Genomic DNA, 21,371 nt, shown 5'->3' with positions numbered 1-21,371 from the left:
TGGACTGTGGGATATGGGATTATACATTCATTATTCTCAAGAGCACTGTGTAGACCGGACCATTAAGACATGAGCAAAGCTGCAGATCTGGGGCTTGAATTCTAGCAAATAAGGCCTTCCAAGCTCACTGCTATGTTCCCATTAGGCTTGGTTTGACTTCCCTTTAAAACTTTGTGCTGACTGAGTTCCGATTGCTCCAGCCAAATGTGTTACAAAGAGGTTAGATCACTGAGCACTCTGTTCCGGGTCAGTCAGATCAAATCAAGGTGAAGCCGTGGTCATTAGCTTAAAAAATAAAAAAGCACTAGAAGTGACTGGACATCTGGTGAATCAGTTTAATAGATAAACTGTTAATGGGGTTCTGCAGAGCTAGGCAAGTTTACTAATCAGGATGGAGTTCTACTCCTACAAGAAGAGCACTTACTGGTTTATGTCTGCTGCTTTCAACTATACCTTTATCTTCCTTCCCTTCCACTGTAGATTTGTCTCAGGGGGTTTTTTTTGTTTTATTTTTCCTGGTTTTTTACAAAAATGAAAGGCAATTTTACACAAGTAAAAGACTGCCATTTTACCATGAAAAAAGCTGCTTTACACCCTGAGGGAAAAATGGGGGGGTGGGGGAGAATCATGGTTTTATCCTTTGCAATAATTCACTTTATCTACACCAAAAAGAGAGAGAAGTTTTGCTAATGGAAATAGACACATTTAAGCTTCAATCAAATTCATGAGTAATTGTGAAAAAGAAAACCTCAGGTTGTCCCCGTGAATACTCAGTGAGAGGGGACACCTAATCATTTTGCCTGGTTCTACTGACTGAGCAATTTACAGTTCTGCATGGAGAACTTAAAATAATGGGCTTTTCCACTAAGACAGGTGAAAAGGCATTAATAATGCTTTACACCACACCTTCCACTTGAGGATCCCAATGCACTTTGCTGCCTTCAACAAGCTAAGCCTCACAACACCTGTGTGAAGAAGGTTTGGCCTGAACCAAATCTTTGGAAACTTGAGTGAAGGTCTGCTCCAACTCTGAACTTTGTGGCTGGATCCGATTTCTATCATGGACCAAACCAAACCCTAGAGCTGAACCTTCTCGAACTTTGGGGAAGTTCAGCTAAAAACTTTGCCCCGCCCATCCCCCTATCTTATAGGTTGAGAGACTGAAGGCCGGAAATGCAAACACTGAAAAGTGGACACTGATCTCGTTTACCTCGTTTTTAGAATGCTCAGCTTACACCTGATTTTCAGGGATGTTGTGCATGGCAACTCTCATTAACTTCATTTGGGGCTGTAGATGCTCAGCATTTCTGACAGTCAGGCCCTATGTGTTTCAAGTTAGTCAACCAAAACCTTGTGCCACCCAAAATCACTGGCTCTGGCAAAACTGCCACTGGCTGTAACAGGACTGTCAGTCCTGCATTATTAGAATCTAGGTTTCTGGCTTCTCAGTCCCGTACTGTAATAGTCACTAGGCCACACCTCCAACTCTCTTAGAGAAAGAGGCAGTAGCACCTTTCAATTGGCCTTGAATACCCTACTTCATGCAGTTCCTGTTCAGTCAGGACTCCCATTGACTTCAGTGGGCTTTGGACTAGACCCTTAGTGCTTTCAGGAAGGAAAGTGTGGTTATTTTAACCCGAACTGGATGAAAATGCAGCCCTCTCTGGGTAGGAGATGTATACAGATTAGGAAAGGTCCATTTCTAATGTCCGCAGTAGCTACACATTCTCCTCTTTGCTAATACCTCTCAGTGTTTGTTTCTATTATTTAATTCTTAAATCTTTTGATATGCAGATTGCAGGAAAGACATGATATAAAATAAGAGCCTAATCCTGCAAGGAGCTTCGCACCCATGCTTTGAATGTAGGAAAACTGAGGGCACTCAACATCAGGCAGGAAGGATTGTTTGTAGAAAGGACATTTGCCCTGCACACAGATTTGCCCTATTAAACATACTTAACCTGCTGATTTTCAGTTTCAGCATCTCTATACATCATCGATCCATAATGCTGTGCTGTAATAACAGTGTTTGCTCTGCAACTAAGACTGTCTTAGCTGTTGCTTTGGAGGAAGGCCATCTTCATCCTCAAGAGAGTGTAAGCTTTCCCGTATCCAATGTCAACTAGTCTTATTAGCATGACTCTTTTAGCTGCTTATTCCCATTAATTTGTAATAATATACAAACCCATTCAAATAAATAATTGCACAGACTGAATAAAAAAGCAATTTATACTGTTTTTTAACCAGAGACAATTTTCACAAATAGTTCTTTTAAGTAGTCTTAATAGTATCTCTTTAACATTGCCATTGCAATTCACCAGAGTTCAAGAGCACAGCAGCTTTACATCTGCTAAAAAAATGGAATTGACACTGATATTACATCGTGGTTATTTTAAATAATCGCTCTTCATAATTCCAACCTACATGTCTCAAGTTGAAAATAAAGGACTTGATCCTGCTCCCATCAAAATCAATGGCAAAATTCCCATTGACTTCAAGGGGACAGGATCTAGCCCTAAATGCGGGGCCTACATTGACCTTACAGTTTCTATTTGGATTTGACAGCATTCACTTATGTAGTAAAGAAGAATTTCCTTCACTGAAAGAATTACTGGGTGAAATTCTATGGCTTGTGTTGTGCCATGACAGACGATCAAGTGGTCTGTTCTGGCCTTACAAATCTATGAAGCTAGATAGATGAGTGAATTTCAAGGGAATAATAATCTTATTTTATCCTATTTAATTTTACAGGATATAGTAAATTGTATAAAAAAATAGTGTTTTGTAGCTGTATTTTCTTTTGATTTTTAGTGGAATTATGTGATTTTGCTGGCTGACGATTTTATCGGGATTTTGTTTTAAGATGAGTATAATTTGAAATTTCACAAATTTGCTTTCACTCAGTAAAATTTCAGGAGTGTCACTGAAATTAAGCAAATATTTACCTGCAAAAATAAAAACTAAACTAAAAAGGGCATTACAGGTGCTGAAATGAAAGATAAAGTGATTCATGAGAATTGTTGGTACGCCATGAATGCACAGTCATCATAGACTGTATCTTATTGTAGAGTGTACAGGAGGCCAGTATTATTGCCCAAAGATAATGAAATAAGTTTCCACCATTTTCAGCATAAATCACACACAGGGGGGACTAGCCAGGAGAGGTAAAGCCCTTTCTTTGAGTAGGGAATAAAGTGGAAAAATAACTTGAGGAAACCCAATGGATGATGATAACAATTTTCAAGACTATTTGAGATTGGAGAATCATTGTCTTGTGGTTAAGGCATTGGCCTAGGGTACAGATGAGCAAAGTTCAGTTCCTGGCTCTGGCACTGACTTCCTGTGTGAGCTTCCACAAATGATTTGATCTCTCTCTGTGCTGTAGTTCCGATGTTTAAAAACCTCATACTTCCAGAGTTGATTTAGGTTGTAAACTCTTTGGGATTGCCTCCATCTATGTGATGTACAGCACCTGGCATGATGGAGTTCCAGTCATGAGGTCTCTCGTCGCTGTTGTTAATACTGCTAGTGCCTGGTCAGTGTTTTACTAGAAAACCAAACCAAGCAGTTGATTGCTGGAGGAATTTATGTGCCGTAATACTGGGCATGTTAGATGGTTTTTGGTTGCCAGATGCTGAGCACCCTAGAAAACTGTCTTCTTAGAGTTTCTGTAATAACTAAAGTAATTTCAGTCTCTTATTTTATTATCACAGGCAGTACTTAATATAAATAAAACAGCTACCAGCTTAGCAACTTTGTGCCAAATTCAGATCTTACTTACATCAATGTGAAACTGGAGTAACTCCCTTTGTGTCTTGATGAGTTACTCTGGCTTTACGTGGATGTGAGAACACAGAATTTAGCCCTTTAATATTTTAAAATAAATAAGTAAATCCAGGAACGGGTGGGCTTCACTTTACTTCAACCTCCCTTCTGCCTCCTCCATGCCCCCAGAAAGAAACTCAATGTTATTTACTAGATTAAGGTTTTTTTTCTCTTTACACAGCAAGACACCTGCTCTACTGCTTATTTAGGAAAAGGAAAAATTTAGCTTGGCTGGTAGGACAATGAGTTAAGAGAAAAGATGATTAGACAATGGAATGAATTGCCTAAGGAAGTGATCACAGCAATGTCACTTAGAGGTGTTTAAGAAGAGGTTAGAGAAAACACTTAAGGTATTAGCCTACAGGAAAATTTCATTCAGTGTAAGGAGTTAAGCGAGTTGACCCATGAGGTCTTCTCCAACTCCATCCTCTGTGATTCTTGTTGGCATTGTTCGTTCTTTGGATTCAAAATACAGGCTCACCCAGTTCACGCCTATAGAACTAAGTCAACATGATGTCTAGTAGAAGTCAGACTAGGGGCTGATGCTGAGGCAGACACAGTGAATCTGATTAGTGATGCGCCCCTTAAATAAACAGAAGCTACTACTATAAATGGCCTTTTTGAACAATTTGCCTCTTTAGTACTTCACAGTCACATGTGTTATACTTAGAAAAATAAACAGCAGGATCACATTCAGGGGAGGCAAGGCAATACACCACGTTTATTGCGAATACTAAAATTCTCTACAACAAAAACAATTTGAAATGCATTTCTTTTAATACATTCACACACACACAAAGTTCTACAGAGATGGAGTATAGTTACCAACCTCAGTTACTCGTGTTAGTCCACTGGCCAGGTGGCTAAGGCACGAGGGAGGAAGCAGGGGTCTGCCCGTGCGCACTGATGCTTCTGGAGGATGATTGTAGAACCAAACCCAAAGTCCTCATCTTTTCATCCCTTTTTATAGGGGTAAGCTCTTATGCCACTCTATGGGTTCTGCTTCGTCATGCTGCATCTGCATCCGGGTGTGATTACCAATCACCCATATTTTGCAAGTGTGACCATTGTCGTTATCTATTACAGTTCATCTTGTTTTCGTCCTTCAAGGTGGACTCCAGAGTTATCAGGGTGGGCATTCTTCGGCCAGCTGGGTCGTAAAAGTTGTTATCTTCACTCCCTTAAACATTCGAGGCTGGCGCTTTTCTTTGTCACTCCCTAGTCTCACGCACACACATCACTCACTCATCCATTCACACACTAGTCTCTTAACAGTGGACTGAAACTTGTAACTGAAAGTCTCAGATGTCCTTCAGACACAATAACATCTTTTCTCATCGAAAACATTTTCTACTGTTACAAAAGTAAATTCGTGTAACAATGGATCTTTCTGTTTCAGGACATTTGTTCATGTTACTTTAAACAGCGATTTTAGAACACATGTACTTCAGCAACAGGTTCACAATCAGGACCTTTGGGAACTTTACAAACAGGAAAATCAAGGACCAGATGATGGTTTCAAATGAAGTTATCAATAGTTAGCAGATCTCTGTCACATAAGCCGGAAGGCCAGGTCAAAATGCAAAGCCTCAGAAAAACTGCGGTAGTGGCTTGTCACGTACCAAAAGGGTAAGGGTATTTTAATATCAATAATAGAATCAATACAATAGAATCGAACTTGAGCCTACACATGCACAGCGTGCTAATAAGAGAAAAGGGTGGCATAACTGATGGGGAGGGTGGATTACCCGCCATAAATCCTTATCATTCTGAACATAGGAGAATTAGCCATTGCTTCCTGCACCTCACCGGTGGGAGGAGAAACAAAACAAGTGTTTTAAATGATCTGAAAGAAAAATTTGTCCATCCTTGGCCCAAATTCTCCATTCAGTCTGGCTATTTTGGGGACTCTTTAAGTCATCTTACATGAGGATTCCCCCTTTAAGGCGTTGTATTCTATGCCATCTTTACTCCTGGCTCCCAGCTAGGGAATAAAGTGGGTGGCCCTGGTGTTCCTATACACCAGCAATCTCCAACTCTCAGAGTGCCCCCTTGGTGACCTGGGCAGCCAGGTATAAATTAGAAAGATGAACCCTAGGTTTGGAGGAGCATAAAGGTAGCTTAAAGTTCATTTTTGTCCCACTGAGCACAACTTGCTCTCCCATTTTGGATGCACAACAAATGCAAGATCGGGCCTCACATCTGTAGGAAACAAAAACATGGAAAAAAGTAAACTGGTATGAAATTAAATTAAATCAACCTCTTATGTACACTCTCAAGGGCCTCAGCAAATGTACCCAGTAAAGCTGTGAGTTTAAAGGCAGTTTTAAAATGAATGAGGGGAACATTGTGGAAAATGCTCACTTATCGAAGATGTATATTGCTGTTACTGACAACTGTGTTAAGAAAAATAGCATGCACTTAAAACATCTACTTTTTTCTTACTTGCTGATTTTTTGGAGAGAGATGATTTTTTAAGAGACTATCTATTAAGAGAGAAATGACTTAAGATATGATTTTAAGAGTCTGGTTTTCCTCTCACATATATCCCTGTAATTCAGGAGTAAATCCATTGAAATCAATGGGGTGAGATTGCTGTGAAACCAGTTTAAATGTAACCAGAATCAAACCACAAGACATTTATGGATCAAATAAATCATTCTTGTTCTGTGAGATGATGACATCAATGGAGAACTAGTCAATCAGCATGCAGGGCCTGATTCTCTTCTTGCTTACTTACAGAGTAGATCACGAATAACTGTATGGAGATCAGTGGAGTCACACTGGTGTAAAATCAATGAAATGAAAGGAGAATCAATCTTATAGGGCCAGATCCTAAGCAGGTGTAAATGGGTTCACCTCTACTGAAGTCAATAGGAGCTTTAAAAAGAGTAAATTGTGCGCAGCTGCTCCCTGACTGCAGCCCAACAACCCTCACAAACTTGCGCTGCATCCACCAGCTGCATGGCATTTCTATAGAAGGGTTTTCACAGGCGGTGGGGAGGCGGAGAGTATGTCACTTCCCTTTCTGTTGATTTCAGGGCCATTCATTGTTCCATCACTCCCATTTCACAGCAGAGGACAGCATTTGACCTAAAGTAATTTTAGTGTGAAGCCTATTTTTTCTATGAGCACGCCTCTCATGATATTAACATTGATTTAACCCTCAAGCACTGTGAGTTCCTCAGTATTGGAGTCATTTTACACTATATTTGTTAACATCATATATACTAGAATCTGTGTTGTATGTTGATATACATAAATCATCCTGTATATTGTACCCATTTCTGAGAAAAAGGGCACTTTGCCATTATATGTGTATCTGCAAGACATCTCTTTTAATATCTGTGCCCTGTGGGATCCATGCAAACAATAGACATTATATTTCTTCAGAAATTAAATTAGATTAATAATATTTAAAGTAACTTACAAATAACAACTAACCTCCGCGATGAAGGTCAAAAGAGAAAGGACATATTAACAATTGAGAATCTCCCCTCCCCTTTAAAATTTTTAAGACCTCATACCTTTTAATAATCAGGAAAATATTCTTTTCAGTAGTAGCATTTGCAGAAATTGGTAGGATCATTTTGCTAATTCTAATCCTCTTTTAATGAAATAATTTGTTTAAAAGGTTGTAAAAAAGCATGGAGGCTGAATGCCAATAGAAACATATTGCCGATACAATAAATTGTTAATGTATTTTCTAAATGAATGATTTAAAATAGCTATTAAAGTAAAGAGAATGAGCTTATGTTTCTAGTAATGACTTCCCTTCTTCAAAAAGAAATTTGTAAATCCCTGATTGCAATTTCACATCCCAAAAGGACCAACAATCCTAGACCGGTGCTTATTGCCTTTATGTTTAATAGTACTATACTTGATTTTATGTCATGGTTTCAAATACTTAGGTGTATAGTAGTGTATACTTTTTTATTTTAAATCAAATCCTGTTATTCTGTCTGACACTCAAAAAAAAAAAATGCTCTCACCCAGTGAGGTCTATTTTTGTACAGATACATACATACACACACACATACTCAATATAAGTACAATTTTATTCATAAGAGTGCATAATGATTCAGGCTGTGATTGTTAATAAAAATGCATTTCTAACCATCAAATTTGAGTCTATTATTCTAAGTTAATTGCATTTGCCCTAAAGAGACTTGCAACTGGCTGTCAGCCTATTTGTGTCAGTTTCATTTTATTCATCAGTCAATCTTGTCTTCCCTTTTTTTCATCCCATATATTGATCAAATAGATTTGTTAGCATGCCTCTGCAGCTTTAAAAAAAGTTTGTTATCGATCAGTTTTATTTGATTACTATATTAGTTTGCATGTTATCTTAATTGATATTTCAATAGCAAATGAATGCCCTTTTGATGGTCCCACAAGATTTTCATTACTATAATAAGTAACTAACTTATGGCTGTAATGAAGGTAGTGAGAAAAAATACAAACATAAATCCTCTTTTTAAATGGACGATGTTAATCTGCAACAGTGCCACTTTTGAGCATTTTATATGACAGGAAGAGAAATAAGTATGGCGTGAAACTTAATTTTTATAAACATCAGAGCTATGTCAATATGCACTATGCTGCCTGTAAAACAGATTAACAAAACACACACATTTGGTAATATAAATTAAGATGAAATCACATCTGGAACAGAGTGCTTTAAGGACAGTGGGGAAAATGAAACAAGATTATCTAATGCACAACACCCTGAAAAAAAAAAAGATCGGAGAAGCTATAAGTGAAACATGAGGGGCGGGGTGGAACAGTGTGTTGCGTGGGTCATGTTGCTTGTTGGGGAGACAAAAATAGAATCTTGTGAACAGGTAATTACTAGAGCAAAAGGAAAGTGGCTAAAGGGTGGCCCTTTCTTCTTCAGTTAATAAGGATATGATCCAGCTCCTATTGAAGTCAATGGGAGTTTTGCAGTAAGTATTATAGAAAAAATCTGAGTTGAAATCTTGACCCCTAATGAAGTTAATGGGAGTTTTGCCATTGACTTAAATGGAGCCAGGGTTTTACCCCAGTTCTTTTGCAAGGCTGAAGTGGTGCAGACAGTGTCCCATAATGAAAACCAGAGACCCAGGGGTTGCACAGTCAGCGCCCTATTGACAAGATTTTCCAAACATCAGCTCCCACATTCAGATCCAGATTGTTCAGAAGGGCTCAGTTGTCATTTCAGATCAAACTAACTGGCCAATTTTCAAAAATGTGGTGCATGATGATCTGGTTTAAAAAAAAAGTTACATTTTTCATGAACATTTTAGCAAAAAATGTGTTTTTATTGACATTTTTTGGAATTCTTTGGGCCAGCTCTATAGCTAGTTTAAAAAATCAGTTCAATTATTCCTGAAAATGTGTGAAAAACTTGTGTCTGGTTTTCATAGAGAAATGGCAAATTAGCAATTTTTCAACCAACTCTTTTGCTGAGGTCGTAAGATAATTTGGCCCTAAGTATCACACTTACCGTGGGAGCAAATCTGGACTACTTGTGGGTGGTGAGCACTTGAAAAATCAGGCTCAGATCTCTTTTGGAAAGCTGTCTAGTTTCTTTATATTTCTTCTCTTCAGTAGTCTTTTGTGGGAATCCTTTCATAACATTTCAGACTTTTCACTCAATCCTTTCTCAAAGTGACAACGGGGATTTTAAAACTCAATTTGCTTTAAAACAAAAATCAGCTCTGCTGGAATACTAGGGCAGTTCACAACATTTTTGAGATTCTGAACTGTGTAGTATTGCACAGTATTTCAGGCAAAAGTGTTACAACCAACCAGAACCAAATATAAACAGGAACAGATGAGAAACATACAATCTCAACATCTTGGGACAACAAAGAAATAGGGAAATGATTGCTACATAAAAGACATTTCAAAGACCTCCCAGAAAAGCAGGCATAAAAATCCCCAATAAAAAGGCTCAGAAAGAAAACTGTCACACCCCGTAAGCCTCAGCAGACTTTAACAAGATGTTCACATGAGCCAGAGATTGTCTCCTTCAGCAGAAGACAAAAGGCACAGAAAACAATACTGTCTAGCGTAGGATTAGGAGGCAAGAGATAGATAAAAAGGATTCCTTAACCTTACAATTAGAAACCCCAACTCTCCAGCCAAGAGAATAATCAGAAACATGCTGAAAAACCTTTGTCACAATAACTGTTGTACCTTTCTTTACTCTTTGAAAACTGATATTTATATATACACATTGCATCCCCTGAGAAATGCTTTGATGACCACTCGATTACAAGCAATTCCTGCTACCAAACCGCAATCCAGAACATATGGCAATAACATTTTGTTTCCCATAGTTCATATTTCCATCGCCATCCACCAGCCTAAAATTAGATTACCAAAGCTCATACCAACTTTCCAAATAGGAGATTCCAGTAAATGTACTGCTAAAAGCAAAATTAAATATAATGCACTATGCCTCTGTGAGACAATTGGCTTATCGTGGCCCAACCCAGAGACAAATACAGTTCCCTCATGCCAAATGTACTAAATTAAATAGATTTTTTCTGGTTAAAATGGAAACAACTTAGCTAATATACTGGGCACATTGCATTTTATTGGCATTACTAATGCTCTGAAGCAAGAAGGGGAGTACTGGCAAGTGTAGAAATGAGACAGAACAAAAACAGGAAACTTGCAGGCTGGAAAGACACTTGTGAGCTTGTCAAGCTTGTCCTAGCTATTGGAACTAACTAGTGGCCATAAACCGAATAGCTACAGAGATTTAATTACGTGAAACATAATTCACCATGGACTAAACTTTCTGGAACTGAGCAAATCAACTAAGACTTTACAATGTAGTAACAATTTTACTTACATGGTGTCTCCAAAAAAAATCACTTTGTAGACAGGAATTGCCGTCGTTCACAGAAGATAAATTGGGACACACGGGAATGGAATGAATAGCCCATAGTTCGTTTAACCTCAGAGGAATTGTCAGAGTTGAAGTCATCATAATTCTGCATTGTAATTTTAAGGAAAACTCACAGTCGCCAGTTGGAGAGGGACTTTGCTACGTAATCGTTTGCAAGAAGCACTCCCGTTTGCACCATCTTCAAGTCGCTGAGAAGGAAAGGGGAAGCCACCTCGTCATGCTCATTCCTTACTTGCTGCACATTGGTGGCCCCTCTCCCCAGGTCCCGGTGAGCCCAGTTTCCCCAGAGTATTGGAGGTGGTGTCCTGGGCAAATATCATTTAATTCCACCTATCTATTACGCCACCTTGAAAGGTTCAACTGTGAAAGATATTTCTCTGGACTACCTGTCTTAAGTTTTGGTACGGGGTTGTAGTGTGGGGGTTAAACACATCTGCAAAGCTCTTTGTTTTCCACTGGTGGGTTAAATGATCTCTCTGTAGGTAAAGTGCTTTGGGACCATTCAGGGTGAAAGTTACTATAGATCTAGCCTAAACAGTGCAATTGAGCAGATTCTGATCAATGGGAATTCTGCACATACAGTATACCAGTGGTGCAAGAGAGGACTCTATCTCTTCAGTTAAAATAGTAGGGCTTTAGGGTGCATACATCAGTTTTCCAAAACACTGATATCCAGGCCATAAAATCCACAAAATCCACAAAATCCACAAAAATCCACAAAATCCAGCCTCACAATTTTATGAGTTATAAATATAAATGAGTTATACATGAGTTTTATACTTATAGATTTAATGCTTTGTGTTTAATTCTTGTTTTTCAGACTTGGCCAGTCCTATCTTACAGCCTCTTGGAGATTCAGGTAAGCTTCCCCACCTGTCTGAGCTTTCCCTTTCCGTGGAGAATATTAAATGATGTTACAATAATTATAACCTTTTATGTAGCACTGTCATGCAGAATAAAGAGTTTAATTATATATAATTTACTGGTCTACATATCGTTTGGCTTTATTTATTGATCTGTCATCTGATTCAAATTTCAGCCGATCTCTAGAATGTGTGTGTCTATTTATTAGAACCAGCGACAGTTTAAGATGTGTAAAATGACATATCCAACTCAGAGGCGAATGTATGTAGGCCACCTTATCGTGTATTTATGTCGGTTGTTTGCAATATTGTTGTAGTTGAGTTGGTCCGAGGATATGAGCGCGACAAGGTGAGTAAGGTAATATCTTTTATTAAACCAACAGAAGTTGGTCCAGTAAAAGATATTATCTCACCCACACTACCTTAGCTGGGCACTTGGCTCGGATGCCTAGGTTAAACACTCTTTCTCTTGTGAACATTGCAATAGCACCTTTTGATAAACAGCCTCGAAGGTCAGAATGTGAGCTGCATAAAACTAGCATGTTTTGGTTTGCAGAATTTTGAACTGCCCAAACAAAGTGGTTTACTTTGGTTTGGTGCAAAGTTGAAAACTCTGGGCAAATATCACTGGCTGCCTAATGAATCTTGCTGTTTTTTGCTGAAAATGTAACTACCTCTTATCCCAAAAGATTTTTCCTCCTCTCTACCTTTATCTGCTGTAGTGGGAAGGATGGCAAAGACTTCCCCTCCCACCTGGCCATTTCTTGCTGCTTTAGGGGACACTCTACCCCTTTAATCCAATGCAAAGCTCCTTGAAGGGAGTGAGAAGTCTGCCTGCTAATCCCCTCCCCATTCAGCAACAGCAGGACTGGGAAATGTTCGGCCAATCCCTCTATTTCTGTAATAGCCTCAGACAGAGCTGGCTACTGAGGCCTTTAAGATTTCTGCCGTGTCTTTCTCCACCCCACTCTTGACCTGACCTTCTGGGTGTATCTGAATTAGACTGGGAGCGTATAAGATTGTGCACCATGCCCATTTTGGGATGTTGTAATAATAATAAACTGCTTGCAGCAAGGACTACATCATTTAAAACGTTTGTAAAGCACCGGGCACACTTCTGGCACTCAGTAAACAAAACATAATAGTCATCATTTGAACTGGGCTCAGAACGTTCTGGTCTTGCATTGAACTGAGCTGAATACATTAGCTCTATGCTGCATTTTTTTATTGTCTTCCCCCCCCCCAACTGATTGAGCTTTCTTTGATCAGAAACTAATTAGCAGGAAGCTCATTGAGGGTTAGCTAGGCAAGGTCAAGGCAACATTAATCTGTGCTGCTAAACCAAGATGAGGCAAATCATTCAGTGTAACTAAGAAGTCATTCAGAATGTACTTTTGGCATTTTTCCCCCCTCTTTTGTTCTGTCAGTCTGAAGAGAACAGCTCGTGTGATGTAATTTAGAATAGAGCTTTTTTAAAGCTTTCACTCAGGAAAAGCTTCTGGAGCTCTGGGGGTATAGCTTAGCTCAGAGAAATAGAAAGAAAGCAAGTTTGCATTGACAGCTTGATCCCAGAGAGAGGTGGCTGCCTGCTTGTCTAACAGGTCCTCTGGGTCTGGATGAGGCAGAGACAGAGGAGCAGTCATATTAAGTAAACGTGTGCTGCCAATGTTAAAGGAACAATTACCATTATTCTGCATAGTTCACTGTTTGCTTCTGCTATTTCCTTCAATAAAACCTCTTTTCACTTGCCAATTGGAGCTTGTCATGTAACAATATTTCTCATGCACAATACACATACTGAAATGCCCTTGTGTTTTTAATACATTTATAGTTGTTAACAATAGCGGTATAGTGACAGAAAAAACGTGCTTGCTTTGAATACAGAATAGATTCAAAGAGGAATAAACCAAGGGCCCTGTTCTGAAAGGATGAACGCCACGCTTAGGGCTGGATTTTTGCCTGATTTTGATGTAAAAGTGGTGGCACCTCTTTCACTTAGTTGATGTTTAAATATTCATCTCCAAGGCCCAGGCTGTGACTTTCTTACTCCCACTGGGGAGGAATTACTCATACGGTCTTCGGTGATGACTTTAGTGGGTCTACTCATGTGATTCATTGGTTCATGGACTGGATTATCGCTTTCGCACACAGTCTTCTAATACACCCAGTAAAATGGTGAACAAGTCCTAAGGGAGACACAGGAAAAGTGGCATCAGCATAAGTGAACAATGAACAACAGAGGCTGGGAAGCACTTTAACAAACTTGAGCGTGGCTGATTCTGTTGTGTGTTACATGCCCCTCAGCAGTGGCTTGTCCATACAGGATGTTAGTCATCAACACTGACCAGCTAATGGCCACCAAAGTGGTTGTAGTTTATGCTTTTAGCCATGGTGGTCTTGAGTTCAATCCCCAATGATGACAGTAGTCATTACATAAACTCTTATATGTACTAGCCAAGTTAGCCATGTGTGCCTTTATTTACATGATCAAGCCCTTAATTTGCACAAACGGTAGTTATAGATGAGATTTGCAAAAGTGTCTCAGGGGAGTTAGGCACCTAAATTCCACTAAATGTCATGAGATTTTGGGAACCTTATGTTCTCTTAAGTTCTTTTCAAAGCCTATACAGCTAACAAATCAAGCCAATAGTACTTTTGGTGCTATTACTATTTTAGTTCAAGGACAGGAACAGAGGCAGCAAAAGGTGTTATGGTAGAGGAAGAATTGCTCTTATTTCAGTGGTAACCTCCTTATGCCTGCAACTGTCTTTTTGTGTGTGTGTGTGTGTTTTTGTAGCACCAAACACACTCTTGGCACTTAAATATATGTATGCATCCACATGGAGGAACTACAGTTGGAGAAAGCCTCCAAGGTAGTAATCAAACAAACTTTTATCCAATACCAGGGGATTCATGGCTCCCTATTTCACTCTTTTATCCTGAATACATTTTTTATCTGTAATGAAATCCCCCTTAAATTTGAATTCTTCTGTCCCTTTTACGCTCGTCTTGAACAGTGATAAAATGGAGGTCTTTAAGCACACACCCTTACACTGTAATATAATATTTGAACCGCATTAGCCAGAAGCTTGTTTAACCAGAGCTCTTGGCAAAGTGTTAAAAAGCTTTCATTGGTCAGTGCAGACACAATGGACTATGCAATAAAGCATTTATTATTTTATTAATATTAATTTATGTATTCTTATTATTTATAGATGAGTATTAAATGGATTTTGAATGTCCCAATGATAGAACTTTTGCTTGTAAGGGCACCCTAGCATACAGGAGAGTTTTGGAAAAAGTTTGATAAGATAGTTCCCTCCTGGTCTGTTGTATCCATAAAAAATTGTTAAGCCCTTAGATAACAAGAACTAAAAACGAATGAGAACATCAGCTGGAGAGGACCCTGGCAAAAGTTGTTTTCGAGCCTGCTCCATAACCCACTGAAATTAATGGAAGTCTTTCCACTGCCTTCAGTGGGCTTTGTTCAGGTACTACTGTCATACACTTCAGTATTCAAAATAATGTAATTTCCCCCACCCATCTCCCAAATATAGTACGTGTTCAAGTAGAGTATGCAGCTGAGAATGAAAAAAACAAGAGTAGCGGTTAGGACTGGCCAGTGCACAAGAAACAAGACACCACAGAATCTTCATTCATCTCTAGGAGCAAATGTAAACCAAAGCTTTTTAGTTAGTAAGAGATTTGGATTTTTTTTTCTTTTAAATCACTTATTTTTTCAATCTACAGCTTGGAAGCGCAATGGCTAAATTATTTTGAGAAAACGGATTCTCCTGTGAGTTCCAGCTCAATTTTTGCCCATGCAAAAGGTCTGGATACTTTGTCATTCAGAAAGTGAACCATCGCAAAAACAAGGGACACAAAAACAAAAGCTGGGCTAACTTTCTTCTGGAAAATTCACAAATTCTGTCTGTCCTCTGATCCATGCAGGTGTTTCAGTTTTTCAGTGGACAGCACGGTGCAAAAATTATGACTTTTGTAAACATTTCCCTCCTAAATAGTCTGCATAGTCTTCCTCCACCTTTTCTCATTTTTTAAAATATTATAGAAGACTAAAGAGCACAAACAATTTAAATCAATCTCAAAACTGTTAGCAATTATTTTTGAGAAATCTTGGAGGGTGGGTGAGGTCCTGGAGGACTGGAGAAAGGCAAATGCAGAACCTATCTTTAAAAAGGGGAAGAAAAAGGACCCAGGGAATTATAGATGAGCCAGCCTAACTTTGATACCTGGAAAAATACTGAAACAAATTATTCAACAATCAGTTTGTAAGCACCTAAAGGATGATACGGTGATAAACAATAGTCACCATGGATCTGTCAAGAACAAAACTAACCTAATTTTCTTCTTTGACAGGATACTGGCCTTATGGATGGTGGGGGGGGAAGCAGTAGATGTAATATTTCTTAAGTTTAGTAAGGCTTTTGACACAGTCACACATGACAGTCTCATAAATAAACTAGGGAAATGTGGTCTAGATTAAATTACTATAAAGGTGGGTGCACAACTGGTTGAAAGACGTACTCAAACAGTGGTTACCAATGGCTCGCTGTCAAACTGGGAAGGCATATCTAGTGGGGTCCAACCCCTAGGGATCAATCCTGGATTTGGCACTATTTAATATTTTCACTTGGATAATGGAGTAGAGAATATGCTTATAAAATGTACAGTTGACACCAAGTCGGGAGGGATTGTAAGCACTTTTGAGGACGGGACTAAAATTCAAAACTACCTTGACAAATCAGAGGATACTTACTAACCATTTTCATATAAGGAATAAAGAGGACCGTGATCAATTGTTCTCCATGTCCACTGAAGGTAGGGCAAGAAGTAATGGGCTTAATCTGAAGCTATGGAGATTTAGGTTGGATATTAGGAAAAAAATGCCAAGTATAAGGGTATCTAAGATATGGAACAGGCTTCCAAGGGAGGTTGTGGAGTCCTCATGATTGGAGGTTTTTAACAACAGGTTGGACAAACACCTGTGCAGGATGGTCTATATTAACTGGATCTTGCTGCAGCATGGGGGGGCTTGGCCTTGATGACATCTTGAGAGCCCTTCCAACCCTACGTTTCTATGATTTTGTGTATGTCAGGGAGACCTTCCCTTAGTAACAGTGTCAATGTATTAATAAAAACAATGTCCATTTTTGGCTCCTTTATTCTGGTCAGAAAGTTTATTTTGGAAACTTGGTCATATTGGCCGATCATCTAACTTGACTGATGGGGTGGAGCAATGAACTCTGAGAGGAAGGCAGGAAGAATGAATTAACGTAGCAATGCCGCAGAAGCAAGGGCTATAATTTCAAGGGATTTTTTTTTTTAATTTAAAAACAAGCTGAGCAGTACTGATAGAAAGATGCATCATACTCCTAAGCTTCCCAATCTGCCGTGAAGAATGCTGTGACTGTGACATTTCCAATTATTCTTTAACTGTAATAATAATAAAGGGCTCACTGGTGACTTTGCCACACGCCTCGTGTGTGGGACAGCGCATAGCTGCACTACCGCAGGAGTAGCCATAGAAGCATATCGTGACTTGGAATCTACCTCTTGGTTTTCTCCGCTCCAAAAAGATGACCTACCTGGCCTCAGTCCTATATTCGTGCAGTAGATGTCCCCTGGCATACTGCTGGAGCTTTGCTGTCTGGTGGATTTATGCAGCTGAGCTTGCCAGCCCACTTATGTGCAGGAGCAATGGTTCGGACTATTCTTCTTCCCACCAGCATATGCTGCTGCCCACAATATGGGTAGCCAGGGCACGGGACTGAGGATGGCCTCATGCCCCCTTTTTCTCCCCTGCGCTGGTGCCCAGGACAGTCCACAACCTGCCCCATTCATAAGAATAAATACAAATACAAAACCTCAGTTCTCTGTTCGGAAGAGGAAGGATGGTGTTGTGGTTTCAGGCAGAGGTTCAGGTTGATACTTCTTTGATCTGAACTGGTTCAGAAAGCTCAGAAAAGCACAGTTAAAAACCAATAACCACAACTAATAACAGGACAGCGTCTTTACCAAAGCCGTATGGGCCTGCCGCACAGAACAGAGCAGCTAGACCACTTAGGAGATCCAAGATGGAGCATAACTTCAGGCTTAGAAACTGAGACATACCTTCTAGGAGTCGCCTAGAGGGGGACTATCACCTTCTCAAGTGCAGACAGAGTCATGGCTTGATGCCAGCGTGTCTTGACCACAGACAGGAGGGAATTAATTAAAAAGAGGGGGGAGGGGAGGAAATGATTCCCTACCGCAAAGGTGAAATGCCACAAAGACCTGCTGCTCTCTGGACCAGCCCCAAATTAGAATTATTTGTTTATTATGTAAAGTAAAAGAAACGTAGATGTTGCTTAATAGACAAATTGGAGAACAAGATACCTACCCAAAAGACCAAGCAATATAGTATGAACTATTATTATTAGTGTGCGCTGTGGTAACACCTGGAGCCCCAGTCATGGACCAGGACTTCATTGTGCTAGGTCCTGTACAAACACAGAATAGAAAGATAGTCTCTGCCCCAAAGAGCTTATCTGCTTCTCAAGACTTAGCAAATAGAAAAGTTGCCACCAAATGAACCAAAGACAATTCAAAATAAAAATATAGGGGATGAGAGAGTGTCTTCAGGTGGCCAGATTTAGTGTCATGAGGAAGAGTTTATCATCAGAAACCCCAGGCCACCACCACAACCACCAAAATGTATAATGCAACGCAAAAAGAAATCTGGTAGGAATTAGAGATGGGCCTGAACCAGAATTCCAGACTAGAACCTCCTGTAGAGGTTCTGATCCAGAACAAAACTCTGTGACTGAGGCCCAGCTCTGCTATGAAGTACATGGGTTTGCATAATTTTGGAATCAAAGGACCAAATTTTCAAACATGATCGCCACTGATGTACTTTCAACCTGCGCCCTCCAAATTTGAATTATTTGAATCATTGAATTATTGTCTGCATCAGCCGTTTTCTTGACTGCACAGTTTGGGCCAGAGCGCCACAAGAATTCAACATGAAATATGCTGAGTTTTTATGGACACCTGGTCACTTATTTTGTTGCCTGTACGCTTTGAAAATCTGACCTGAACTGTGAGTGCTGAATGCTTCAAAATGTGGCCCTCTGAGTACACACGTGCATGTTTACAGGTGCACCCACTGCAAATGCATCTGAATATTTTGCCCAGATCTTTATTCTGAGGATAAATTACACCTAAGAACTGAAGGGTATAAAATAGGTAATGTAATAGGGTTTTTGAATTAACACATCCAAAAATATTCTATAAAATGCTTGGTCTACCTTCTTTCAAGGTCCATTACAACTATATAGTTATCTTTTGTATAACAAAACAAAATAGAAATACACTGTTCCTTCCAAGCAGTGTTTCTAAGCATCTTTAAATGCAGCTATTTTTTCAGGCTGCACAGCCTTACTTTTTATAGTTAAAAGTAATTTTAAAGCAAAAAAGAACATAAACAATATACACTGACTCTTGACACTCCATTGCTTTCTTAAACTAGAATAATAAAAATTTGCAAATGAACAAAAGAGTGGGAGGAAGATATCTAATTTACAATGTTTTTGAGATAAAGAACACTATAAAAAAAGATCAATGTGAATAATAAAGCATTGTTAACTGAGTCATGACATTTCTATTCTCAGTGAAGATTTGAACAGCAGAACTCTGCAAATGAGCACCTTATGCCATTTTCAAAGTGGGAGGAAGACGTATAATTATAATTTTTAAAGTGAAGAGAATTAAAAAAAAAAAAAACCTGTGAAAAAGTTTATTGAAAAACATATCGACATATCAATATGACATAAATTACTTTAATTTTATTGAACTTATTTAATTTTATTGAGGGAGAAAAACTCTTTCTTTTCCTTTTTTAAGACTGGCTACAGAATATGTTCCTTGAAAAGAATTTGCTTTCTGAAAAAACTCTTTTGCTAAGATGAAACAGCACTGAATGTCAGCACTACCATATATTTATTCTGTAACTCTTCCAACAGCTGAGATCTATAAAAGAAACATATTTTCAAAACAGTTTTAACCTCCATTGTCTTGATCACTTGCATTAACGTTTTTCATGTCACCAACTGAAATCCCTTAAAGGAACTTTTTATTCAGTCAAAATTAACAAATCCATTTTTTAAAAACAGCCGCTGAAGAGTGAAAAAGACATAAGGTTGCGTATTTTATTTGACATATATTTTCAGCTGTCTCTCTCGTTTGTGGGATGAGAGCAACGTTTTATACTGATGTTATCGACTCTGGGGAGGAGGGTGATTTTGAGAGTGAGGAAAACAAAGTCTGCTCCCGGCTGCATGCGTGCCTTAAATTAAGAATAAAAATACAGTGTTGATCAGATCATTCTGATGGAACCTTTTACTGTCTTGGCATTCGTGAAGCTGGGGGCCAGCTGTAAAATCATAGTTTGAACTTAACTTTACACTTGGATATATGCACATGGCTCCAATTTACTTCAGAGGGGGTTGCACACATGACCAGAATTTGACCCTCACCTCGTCCATCCTTAAGCCCTCACAGAGCCAGAGTAAACAGGCCATGTGCAGGCAATTTAATGGAGGTCGGGACATAGGCCAAAAGTTCCGAAGTGACTAGTGATTTCGGGTGTCCAGCTTGAGACATCTCAGAGAATGGGTGCGCAGCCCTTTCTGAAAATCAGACCCCTTCGATGTCTCATTTTGGACCCCCAAAATCACAAATCGCTTTGAAAATCATGGCCCAGGTCCCTAACGCCATTAAATTGCCAACACAAGAGTAGGGTGCAGGGAAGCCCCTTTGAGGACACTAGTTCCAATCTCTGGCCTGTCTTGGGAGCCTGGGAGGTTGGAGCTCTGCAAAACCCCTATTAATTGGCTCCTGGCCACTGGATCTGTATATGCTTCCATGCCAGCATAGGCAGCGCTGCTGTGGAGTACAGTGCAGAAGCCCTCTCTTGTATCACAGGTCTGACTGTGATTGTGTGCAGGCATGGCATGGTGTGCCAACTGGTGAATTTCACTATTTAGACCAGATTCTGCCACCTTCACTCGTCTAAATTTGTACTTTATTCTGCGACTAGTTCCATGGACTTCAATGCGGACTGCTCCAGAGGAGAGGCACCACTCGCTGTAAGGATGGCAGTATAACTATTCATATAGTGTGAATGGTCATGAAGGTATATAACCAGGCTTCATGATCCTCCACTCCAGGGAGTCTCACTAATACTAATCATGCAGCCATGTCAAGATCAGATTTAGAAGTGATGAGAAGGTGGGGTCAATTAGACCCCTTTACACTCACCTTAACCCCCTTCTCCTTCATATTGACGGGCTGGCTGGTGTAAGTAGGTCTCCGGGAATCTGAGGCAGTGCAAGGAGTCTAAATGTGCATGAGGGGGCGCTACCTCAGCCTAGGTTCCAAATCACTTCTGAATCTGTGCCTTTGATTTTGACATGACAAATTAACATGTAGCTATAAAGCTACCAGGTGAGAGGAGAAAGAGAGCTGTTTGAAGATAGAAGAGGAACAGAGAGAATAAAGACAGAAGAAAGGTCTCTGAAGGGCAGATCATGTGAGGGATATGGTGGGGTACAGTAAGAGGAGAGAAAGAGAAAAAAAAAAGGTGAGCAAGAAGAAGAGAGAAAAGAGAGACAGGGACAGCCTCTGAGCAAACATAGGGCCTGCTCCCCCAAAGACTTTGACATCACATCACACTGCACAAAGTTAAGCACATGCATAATAAGTCTTTGCAAGATAAGAGGGGG

At 39.5% G+C, this 21,371-nt stretch overlaps 1 protein-coding gene across 1 annotated transcript in view; it reads left to right on the top strand.

The window, feature by feature from the left end:
• The window catches only part of MDFIC2 (MyoD family inhibitor domain containing 2), a 52,308-nt gene that overhangs the window by 15,879 nt on the left and 15,058 nt on the right, over positions 1 to 21,371 (top strand). Inside the window, exon 2 of the mRNA XM_067540203.1 lies at positions 11,547 to 11,585. Coding sequence (XP_067396304.1) covers positions 11,547 to 11,585 — 39 coding nt within the window. The remainder of the gene's footprint in view (positions 1 to 11,546; positions 11,586 to 21,371) is intronic.

The sequence above is a fragment of the Emydura macquarii genome, unplaced genomic scaffold (genome assembly GCF_026122565.2).
Source record: "Emydura macquarii macquarii isolate MOO-44397 ecotype Brisbane River unplaced genomic scaffold, CSIRO-AGI_Emac_v2 contig_71, whole genome shotgun sequence".
In the NCBI taxonomy this organism is placed as follows: domain Eukaryota; kingdom Metazoa; phylum Chordata; order Testudines; family Chelidae; genus Emydura; species Emydura macquarii.
Note: the sequence above shows the minus strand (reverse complement) of the source record. Positions and strands in the feature narration are given on the sequence as shown.